General features: G+C 40.5%; 1 protein-coding gene across 1 annotated transcript; it reads left to right on the plus strand.

The window, feature by feature from the left end:
- The first annotated feature begins 4,047 nt into the window (after positions 1-4,047).
- VIP (vasoactive intestinal peptide) lies at positions 4,048-10,142 on the plus strand. The gene is made up of 6 exons (XM_032185771.1): positions 4,048-4,160; positions 5,757-5,897; positions 6,277-6,381; positions 7,699-7,818; positions 8,509-8,623; positions 10,103-10,142. Exons 1-6 carry the CDS (start codon positions 4,048-4,050, stop codon positions 10,109-10,111), a joined length of 603 nt encoding a protein of 200 aa, XP_032041662.1. The 3' UTR covers positions 10,112-10,142.
- The last annotated feature ends 267 nt before the right edge of the window (positions 10,143-10,409 follow it).

Here is a 10,409-nt window from a genome sequence, read left to right on the forward strand (position 1 = left end):
AGAATTATTTAGTCCATCAACTTCAGCACATTTTTATATGTTAAAATCATCATCATCACCATCATCATCATCAAACGTAACTATCAAAACTAAAAACTTCCAAATCTCCTTCCCCAGAATGAGGTAGCTATCATACTTGATCTACAACATGCAACACACAAGTTTGTATACAAATGGTAAGATGAGTTTTCAGACAGCTTCTACTCCTCATTATTCAATCTTGTATAATGGAGTTTCCATCATTCCCAAGTACTGCACATTTTACAATCATAATCTCTGTTTTGTTAAGTGGAAAATAAAGTCTGAAGGAAGAATAACTAAAAGATGCTTGATAATATAAACTAAAGGTTCAGTCAATGTGCAGCTGTAATCAAGATTCCTGCAACAGCCACTGCAAAAGACTTGACTGTCTGAAAGTTGCCTATATCTAATTATTAATAAATATTCTAATTAAGAAGCTCCCACTTGGTATTGTTGCCCAAGGGCCACTTTCTGAAAGGACAGAATTTCTTTCAGTAGAGGACAGTAAGATTTACCACTGTAAAAGGATCAGTTCACCTAGAACTATTTTAGAAAGTAGGCTTTCCTCCATCTCTTTCTTTATGAAGATCTTATTTTCCTTTTTAATATCTTTCTCCTATCAAAACATCTCAGAATGATGTAGAACTAATACAGTATGTCATTAAAAAAAAAAAAAAAAAAGACATGAATTTGGATTGTTACCCCACATCCTTCTCAGTCATCTCAAAACCTCCTTCTGTGAAAACTGTCTTGTGAAATGAGAGAAAGAGATAAGAAAAAAGAAAGAGGTAGCATCTCCTCCTCTTCAGCTTACTTTGATTCAAGAGAAGGAGGAGATGACAAGTACAACAGATGTTGAAGGAAGACAATTGTTATTGCAACTGAAAAGTGCTTGGGGTCATTCCAAGGCTCTGCTACAGATTTCCTCCATAAACATGGGGAATCCACTTGATCTCCCAGTGACTCAGTTTCCTGTCTATAGCAAAAATAGATGATATGCTAAGAATGAATATGCTAAAGACAGCTTAAATCATGAAAAAAGGCTACAGAGGTGTGTTTTGTATTTATTTTATTTTATTTTATTTTATTTTATTTTATTTTATTTTATTTTATTTTATTTATTTTTTTTTTTTCAGGAATACTGCCATCTATAGTGTGGTTCTGAAGGCTATTTTATCCAACTGTGCAGCATGTTTCTCACTTCTCCGATCTAGTTTATTCATAGAATCATAAGGTGTTGGAAGACACCTTAAAGATCATGTAGTTCCAACCCCCCTGCCATGGTCACGGATGCCACCCACTAAGTCATGTTGCCCAAAGCCCCATACAACCTGGCCTTGAACACCTTCAGGGATGGGGCATCCACAGCTTCTCTGGGCAGCCTGTTCCAGTGAACAGGTGAGTTTTTATTACCTGACAAAAAAAAATAATAAATAAATATATGACAAACTAGATTTACCAGATACAGTAAATAAGTGGGTATGGTATGGTATGGTATGGTATGGTATGGTATGGTATGGTATGGTATGGTATGGTATGGTATGGTATGGTATGGTATGGTATGGTATGGTATGGTATGGTATGGTATGGTACGGTACGGTAAAAAAGTACTAAAAAAGTACCAGTGATCCTCATTTTTTTGGGCAGTGAAAACTATACACGTCGTTTTCTATGCAGCCTCCCATACAGCGACTGACAGCAGGCTTGCTTTTCCTGCACCCATTAGGAGCGAGCAGCCCGCAGCTCCCCGCCTCCTTCCCAGGGCCCACAGCCCGCCACTATCAACCCCCCCATCCCCCCCTCCTGTGTCAGCTAAAATGAACAAGCTGAAGGGCAATTTTTTTAATTTTTATTTTTTCCCTCCGGCTGCCCTTGGGCTTTTCCCACGGCAGAGCGCGGCCTCATCCTCGGCGGTGGCGGGGTGAAGGAGCGGGGTCGGGAGTGCCCTGCGTCCCCCGACCGCTCCCCCCAGCCGGGAGGCTGAGCAGCCGCAGCCTTTGCAGGGGCAGAGCTCCACTTCTCTGTTCTGCTCTTCAACACCCGGGAGACAGATTTCGCCTCCCCTCTCATCTGTCAGGCACTTCGGTGAAGTCCAGCAGGTCGCGCACGCAGCACGACGCCGAAACACCTTGGCTGAATATTTCGGGGGTGAGGGGATTACGGTGCTATTGATGCTCATCTCGCCATTCCAGAGCTGAATTGCTTCCTCGACCTCTAGTTATGCAGTAACAAGGGGAAAATTTCCTGAAATTAGACTACTGCAGGAACTCTGGTTTTAGTCACGGCTGTCATCCGAGAAACAAATTTCCAGGCATTTTTAATCTAATTCACTTAATTTTTGTGTAACTGGATTAGAAAATGTGATTAAGCATCGCAGAATCTTCACCGTTGAGCCTGCCTAACCTTTAGCGAAACATGAAACAAAGAAACTTGATAGAAGGGGAAATAGTGAAATCATCTGCAAGGACTGGGTACAATCGTTAACTTTTCAGCAGGAGGACCAGAGGCACAGAAAAGCCCAAAGAAAAATAGGTGTGTGTGTGGGAGGGGGGGGGGAGGAGGAAAAGAGAGTAATGGCGTTTTTCGATCCAATTCTTGCCGTGATTCTTTGGCAGGTACTTCAGGGCAGGGCTTGGTGAGATACCGAAGAGGTGTTCGCAGGAACCCGCGGGTCCCACGCCCACCTTCCCCGCGTTTCTTTCCCTGCTGCCCACGGATCTTTTTAAGGCAGGGAGAACTCCATGTCGAAATCCTTGGCTGTGGCAGTGACCCCAGCCCCTAGGAATTAGCCCCTGGGGTGCCCGCGCTGGGAGCCGCTGAACCGTCGCAAGCACCCTCGGTACTTGCTTGGGGGGGGGGGGGGCGGGACACGATTTTTTTCCCTGGGAACACACACAGCTTCAACGAAAAAGCAAAGTCTGGCGAACACCCCGCTTAAAATAAATCAATCAATGAATAAATAAATAAATAAGATCATCCGACGGCGCACCCCGGGCACTCATCCCGGCGGGGATGGAGACCTGCCGGTGGCAGAAAAGGACAGTGTGAGCCTAAAAGCTCCGGCTATGGGGTGGGGGGACTCAGCGGTGAGGGAAGGGCCCCGAGGGTGACGGTTCCCCAGCTCCCCGCTCCCGAAGCCGCCGCTGGCCGCCTGCTCTCCTGCCTTGCGAGGCGGAATCACGCTGACGACGGGGCCCTGATCGCCGCAAAACTAACTCATTAATATAAATCAAATAATGGAAGGGGGGGGAGGGGGGGGAATTAGGGGGGAGACAGGGTGCGCGTCTGCTCATGAATTAAATATAAGTCTCTGGCTGTCCTGAACAAAGCGACCGTCCCCTTGGGAAGGGTGACGTCTCCCCAGTAACGTGATTGCTTCTTCGGAAGCAGAAACGTGTAAACGCTATAAAACGCGGCGGCGCGGCGGGCAGCTCAGATCGTGCGGCGGGACGGAGCTCTCCTCTCCTCTCCTCTTCTCCTCCTGCTCGTCCTCCGCCGCCGTCCCCTGCAGCCTCTCAGCCCGACAGCGGGGCAGGGCGCAGGTCGTCGTCCCCAGCAGACCAGCGCAGCGCAGCGCCCCTTGCCCGCTCAGCCAGCCCCACCGACGGACTCGCGGCTCCGTGAGTAACTTTCCCTCCACCGCAGCGGCAACTTCCCAGCGGGTGAGGAGGGTGGCCCCGGCCTCAGTCTCCTTCTGCCCTCCCGGTCCGTTAGGGAAGCAGCGGAGAGCGGCTCTGACCGCCCTGGGTAGCCGGGCGTAGCCTTAAATATATATGGGTAGCCTTAAACATCTATGGTGTGTATATACACGGTGTATATACGCCATATATATTTAAGGTTTCAACCTCTACGTCCCGAGAACCTCTGCCCTCCGCAGCTTTGGGGTCTTCTTCCTCTCCCTTCCCCTCTGGCATCTCCCCCGCCCCGTCGACGCCGCTGCTGGCAGCATCCCTCTCCCCTCGGGGACCCCGCGCAGTGCGGAGCGGTGCGGTGACGGCTGCGCTCTTCCCTCCGCAGGTGGCGGCCATGGAGCACCGCGGCGCCTCCCCACTCCTCCTCGCCCTCGCCCTCCTCAGCGCTCTCTGCTGGCGGGCAAGGGCGCTGCCCCCCCGGGGGGCCGCTTTCCCGGCCGTGCCGCGGTAAGGACCGGGGATGGCTGGGGGCTGCTCTGCTTGCTCGGGGATGGGACCCCGAGAGGTCACCTGGGGCGTGCTCGGAGCTGAGGCTTTGGTATAACATGGCAAAGGAAGCCCGGTCTTGCCTGGTCTTTAAACCCCCCCCCCGAGGCACGCACGCATCCTCAGAGGCACCGTTGGCAATGCCGCCCCATGAGCCGAATAGCGGTGACCGCTCTACTAGTAAAAGGCTAAAGGATATAGGCTAAAACGTGCTCATGGGAACAGTGGGTGCCCAGCAAAATACTCTGCTTTTCTTGTGGGAAAGCCCCTTCATTTCCACAGGTCTGCTAAGTGGATAGGTGAACTGCTGTCTTTTTTCTTTTCAAAAGCACAGACATCCATAGGAAAAAACAAAAAAAGAAAAAAAAAAAGACATTAAAAAATCCCAAATCATGAATGAGGGGACATGGTCTGCACGGATCAATATGTAGGTTTTGTACCACTACATGTTTTGAATTGCTGAAGTTTTTATTAGTTATCTAACTAAATTAAATCAGGTGTTATAAAGAGTTTCTACATGTGGGTTGGAGGATCATAAAGTGTGAAAACAATGTAGAAAATGCAGTACAGTGATTTATTTCCAAGACTTGAGTTAGTTTGTTTTACACATAAAAACTTTATTATTATTATTATTATTATTATTTATTTATTTATTTTTAAACCAGAGAGATCTTACATGCCTCAAATATGTAAGTCACATTAATAGCTATAATAACTGTAAGCTCATGAGGAAATTAATCTTTTTCAGTTTTCACATGTGCTTTTTTTCGCATCATCACACACAAGGGCTTACCATAGGAATAGTAGACTTGTGGCTGCCACAGAACACAACAGCAGATAGACCAAGCATCTGATGCCAAACTACTGCTAGTCAGTCAGGTTGTCCTCGATAAGAAACAGCAGTCTAAACAAATGGGAAAAAATGTAAATGTAAATCAGTTTATACAGAGCACTTGCAGTGATACATTTGAAAGGGTTGTGAACAGTTTTTAACTTGCAACTAGTAAATTAATTTAAACAGAGGAGAATAAAAAAGTATTAGAGTTACATGACTTCACTTCATATTTGGTTTGAAGTTTGAAGAGGGTTTGTTTGTCTTCCTATAGAGGAAACCTAAGAACTGTTTCATATGCACTTCAGTGTTTAAGTCTTAATTGGAAGGTAAGTACTTTACGGGAACTCTTTTCACTTTGCATGGGCAGAGGTAGGCAATTTCATTCCTTGTTCATATAAAATATAGGTGTTATGAAAAGTGTTTGCCACTTGAGCTGGAATTGCCATACATTATGCACTGTTCACTGGAACTAATAGTGTGCAATGACAACATATTTCTCAAATGCACACATTACAGAGAAAGGAGATCTGTTATGCTAGTTACTTTATCACTGAGCATGGATTAAACCTGAAAGTGATTTTTGAAAGTGATCCAGACTATTTTAAACTGCCTTACAGATTAAAGAAGTAGGTGCATTTTACCACAAAACAGAATGCTAAGTTACAGTGAAACACTGCATATCCTCAATCAACTGCACTTCACGTGGTTTTCTTCTCCAACAGATTGGGAAACAGAATGCCATTTGATGCAGCCAGTGAACCTGACCGTGCCCATGGGTCTTTAAAGTCTGAATCAGACATTTTGCAGAACACACTACCTGAAAATGAGAAATTCTATTTTGATCTGTCCAGAATTATTGATAGGTGAGTTTCTTTATTGTCATAAATGCAAATGTTGATGCATTGCTTGAATTATGCCAAAAAATCTGTCATATTTTTCAAACAGATATAGGAAAGGAAGAATCAATTATTGAAAAAAGAACACGCACCCTCTGTTGAATATTTGTAGCAGTAGAAATGTATGAAGAAATGTTGATGGCATTGCCTTTCTGGCATGATGAGTTCATACACTTCCCAGAAAGGGTATACATATTGTGAAAATCTGGAAGTTGTTTTATGAAACTAGCTTAATTTAATATGTACAAGAGATAACTTAAGGAAAGCGGTATATTTACAAAATGAACATTATCAAAATGATATAAACCCAGGTTGTATTGTAGAGTTTATTTATTGTCCATTTCAGAAATGCAAGGCATGCTGATGGAATTTTCACCAGTGTCTACAGCCATCTTTTGGCTAAACTTGCTGTGAAGAGATATCTGCATTCGCTTATTAGAAAACGAGTTAGGTGAGGTGACACTTGCATTAGGTAGAGTTTTTTCCTAGCTGGCTTCATTGGCAATTTTTCACCCTTCTGTACCTAAGTTCTCATTTTTGCAATTTAGAGGTAATGAAAGGGCAATTGATATAATAATGGGGGAGTCAAAAATCCTATATGATAACTTAGTGGGTTTTGTTACTGAATGCATACATTGCTATTTATTTCTGATACAGCTGTGAGGGATATAGCATGTAACAACAGGGGGATATTCAATGAAATTAAGAAACAACTGGTTTACATTGACAACAAAAAGGGATGATCTTTTTGCTACTGTAGAAACTATTGCCAGAGCACTTTGGGAGTTCTGCATTGTAGAAGGACTCAAAAAAGAATGAGGCAAATCTGTAGACAAGGGGTCTGGACGCAATTTTAAAGCACGGAGTTCATGAACGAATGGTCTCAGGGTGCTGAGAAGGATCACTCTGTACTTCTCTTTCTTTCAATACCCCTAGGCAGCAGCTATTGGGTACTCTTGGGAACAGAATAATAAGATACTTTGGTCTGACCCAATATGACAGTTCCTATTAGTAACTACTTACTGCTTAAAAGCAGAGTGAAAATTAGGTCCTCCATTTTGACCTATTTATGTCAATGCTGCCTTTGTTCCAGAACTTATAGGGCCAGTTTCTTTTATGCTATAACATAGATCACTGATATCAGAACACCCTGAGGTGTCCCAAAACCACACATGAAAAATATACCTTCAAGTTTGGATTTCACAAATTGTGTTTTGTCTTCTGATACTTCCTTAAAACAGACATTTGCAACTATATATGTAATGTTACGCTCTCCCTTTCCTCAGAGGCAGGTTCAGTCCTCACTGAGTTAAACGTGAACAGAGACCTGTCCTTTTAAGAGGTTACTTCACGTTGGTATTGGACTAAAATGTATTTAAGCAAATGAAAGGGAACAGAATATATATATATTTTTTTAATTATTATTATTATTATTTATTTTAAAAAAAGAGTGGTGGGGGCTATGAGAACACATAGGACAAAATTGTAAAATTCTTGCACAGCCACTTGATCCTGCAGACTTCCTGTGACACGAGCTCTGGAAGTCATTGAGAATTGAGAAATCAGTCCTTGATATTATGATACAAATAAAGCAATGACTTTTCAAGAGCAGAAAGGTCCAAAGTCGTAGCTGTAAATGAAAGCTGAAATGAAAATTAGATTTTATTTAGCTCGACATTGTAAAGTTTATTTTATTTATTTAATAATATCTTCTTTTAAACTGTTATTGTCTATTAATTTTTCCTTCACGATTGTTGTATGTTGCCAGTTCCCAGGACAGTCCTGTCAAACGCCACTCTGATGCTGTTTTCACTGACAACTACAGCCGCTTTCGGAAGCAAATGGCTGTGAAGAAATACTTAAACTCAGTTTTAACCGGAAAAAGAAGGTACTACAATAAAGAAAATTTATTTTTTTCCATAACAGTGTAGGACTAAACATAAAAGATTTATGGCCACTTATATATACATATGGAAAAAAGACAAATGACAATGAACAGTAATGACTTTTTAACATAGTTTATAACATGACTTTCAAATACAGACAGCATTTTCTTCCATTCTGAAACAGAAGCTACAATCAGATTAGAGTAAAAGAATGAAGAGGAGATAGCATCTAGTAATCTTAAAAAGCTTCTGACATATTCTTAAATTGATTTTATGTGTAAAAAACAAAAACAAAAACAAAAACAAACTTTTAAGGAAGAAATCAGAGCTATGACACATGAACAACTTTTTTTTTTTTTTTTTTTTTTTTTTTTTTTTAAGGAACAAAAAATATTTGATGAAAATCTATCTTTAAGTAAATATAAAAAATTTAGAAGACCCCAAAAGATCATATGTCCTTAGGTGATAAATGCCAGTATGTTTTTTAGGGCTTATTCTCTTGTATATTCACTCAGACAAACTCTTCTAAATATCTTGTCTTTTCACCTGATTCAAATGTGCTATTTCATGTTATTCATAACATTTCTGTATAAGTTTAACAAAATGTACAATAGATAAAGTTAGTACAAGGCTTTGCTTCTTTTTTGCTTTTTCTTCTGAAGGTAATAAAACTTGTTTTTGATCCACAACAGCCAGGAAGAGCTAAACCCCTCTAAACTTCGTGATGAAGCAGAAATTCTTGAACCTTCCTTTTCAGAAAACTATGATGATGTTTCTGTAGATGAGCTGCTGAGCCACCTCCCCCTGGTACGTCCAGATTTTCTTTCCTTATGCTATTAGCTAACTTTACCCATGAAGTGAGATCAGTCATACATGAAATGTGGCACATCCGAAAAGCAGAAAAATCCATGTTCCATAAAATGCTACTTCTTTCTATAGGGATTGTGTGTGAATATAATAATCATTTTACTAAGAATAATTAAAATATCCCATGATTGCTGTTATTGAAAGTTCCTGGTTAAATGGCACTGTTAATAATGTGCCTAACTCACTTGGGTGTTTCAACCTTTATGCACTGTGGCATAAAATCAGAATTGACTCATTTTTAATTACAAAGATTATTATTTCTTCAGAGAACATATTCAGTGATACATCTTTTAATTAAAAAAAAACAAAAAAAAAAAAACTACCCATTTTGTTTAACATCATCTACCTCATTAAAAGTTGCCTCTAGAACTAAGAGAATCAGCAATGTGAACCCTAAGTGTTAAGAAAGTTCTTGGCTCCCATCTGAAATGTGCTGTAGATGGATCATCAGGCAGGCAAATATTGCAGTTATTGTTTTCCTTTTAGCTGTTATTATTTTTCAAAGCTCATTCACAAACATTTATTTCATTTACTTATGCGTAAATCCTTTTACATCACAGCACTTGCAGGGACATAAAATTGAAAGGGTAATGTAAAAACTTATCAGGCTTGTTATTCCTAAAAGTGTGTTAAGAAATTGTTAATAGTTTTGCTGTTGTTGTTTTTGGGTGTTATTTTTTACCATTCAGCTGTGTCATAGCTACAGGTAAGGTGAAAACTATAATTCTGAAGATAATATTTTCAAGGAAATAAAAACCAATTTTCTCCAAAATATTATTTACTTCAGAGAATGAAAGAAAATTTTCTTTTATTTTCCGTAAATTTGGCTATTCCTCTAAAGGTCCCAAATATTAGAAAGGACAATAACGGCTTATGCTTGAAGGAACAGAATTATTTCTATTTGATGGGATTCAGAAAATATTATTTCTGGATAATGTTATTCAAAAAATATCTGCTTCTGGATTATGCAGTGGTTTGATTCACTTAGAAATATTTTTGGTCCTTTTTTATTGACTGTACTGCTGATTCAGATCTCCCTATATATAAAAAGTTTACTTAATATTGTCTGTTATTGGTCATTTTATCATGGTGCCCAGTTCTTGACAGAGTGTGTATCAAGCAGCCTGAATTCTATCTGTCTGAAGGATGCAGATATTTTCAAAGTGAGCTGTTCAGCACTGTAGGACAATGTGCAGTAACAATTTTACAATAAAACTTCAAACTTTATTCTTGGTTCTACAACCTTGTCTGCCAGTTGTAATGACCATCAAGCTCCTGTGAAGAGTACCTTCTCAGTCCTAAACACAGTAGCTGTTTTTTACCATTGTTAATTTTTGTCTCCTGTCTGCTTTTATATACCTCATGATGCAATTGCTTACCAAAATGATTTCTCAAGCATATTTTTCCTTTGCATTTCAGGACCTCTGAAAGACACCTGGTAAAGTCTACAACAAGAACACGTTACTTTTGAGTTCTACATAGTATTTCAAAGAGATGACTTTAGTCATCAAGCCAGAACAAATATGTTGTGAAGTGAAAGTTGTGATATATTTGTTTCTTATGTAATAAAAGTTGATATTTACATTGTAAATACTATTCTAGAGTTCTCTACTGAAAGCTGTACATATGGATGCCAGTTAAACTCATGAAAAGTCTGTGAGTCCATATGCTGTAAATCCTTTACTTCAATAAATTCATTTGAAAAAGAGCGCACAGATGAAAAGAG

Source organism: Aythya fuligula, chromosome 3, assembly GCF_009819795.1.
Source record: "Aythya fuligula isolate bAytFul2 chromosome 3, bAytFul2.pri, whole genome shotgun sequence".
NCBI lineage: Eukaryota > Metazoa > Chordata > Aves > Anseriformes > Anatidae > Aythya > Aythya fuligula.

Coding starts and splice junctions, on each gene's coding strand:
- VIP (XM_032185771.1), top strand. CDS start 4,048: ATGGAGCACCGCGGCGCCTCCCCACTCCTCCTCGCCCTCGCCCTCCTC. Junction 4,161..5,756: donor GCTTTCCCGGCCGTGCCGCG/GTAAGGACCGGG, acceptor CTTCTCCAACAG/ATTGGGAAACAGAATGCCAT. Junction 6,382..7,698: donor CTTATTAGAAAACGAGTTAG/GTGAGGTGACAC, acceptor GTATGTTGCCAG/TTCCCAGGACAGTCCTGTCA.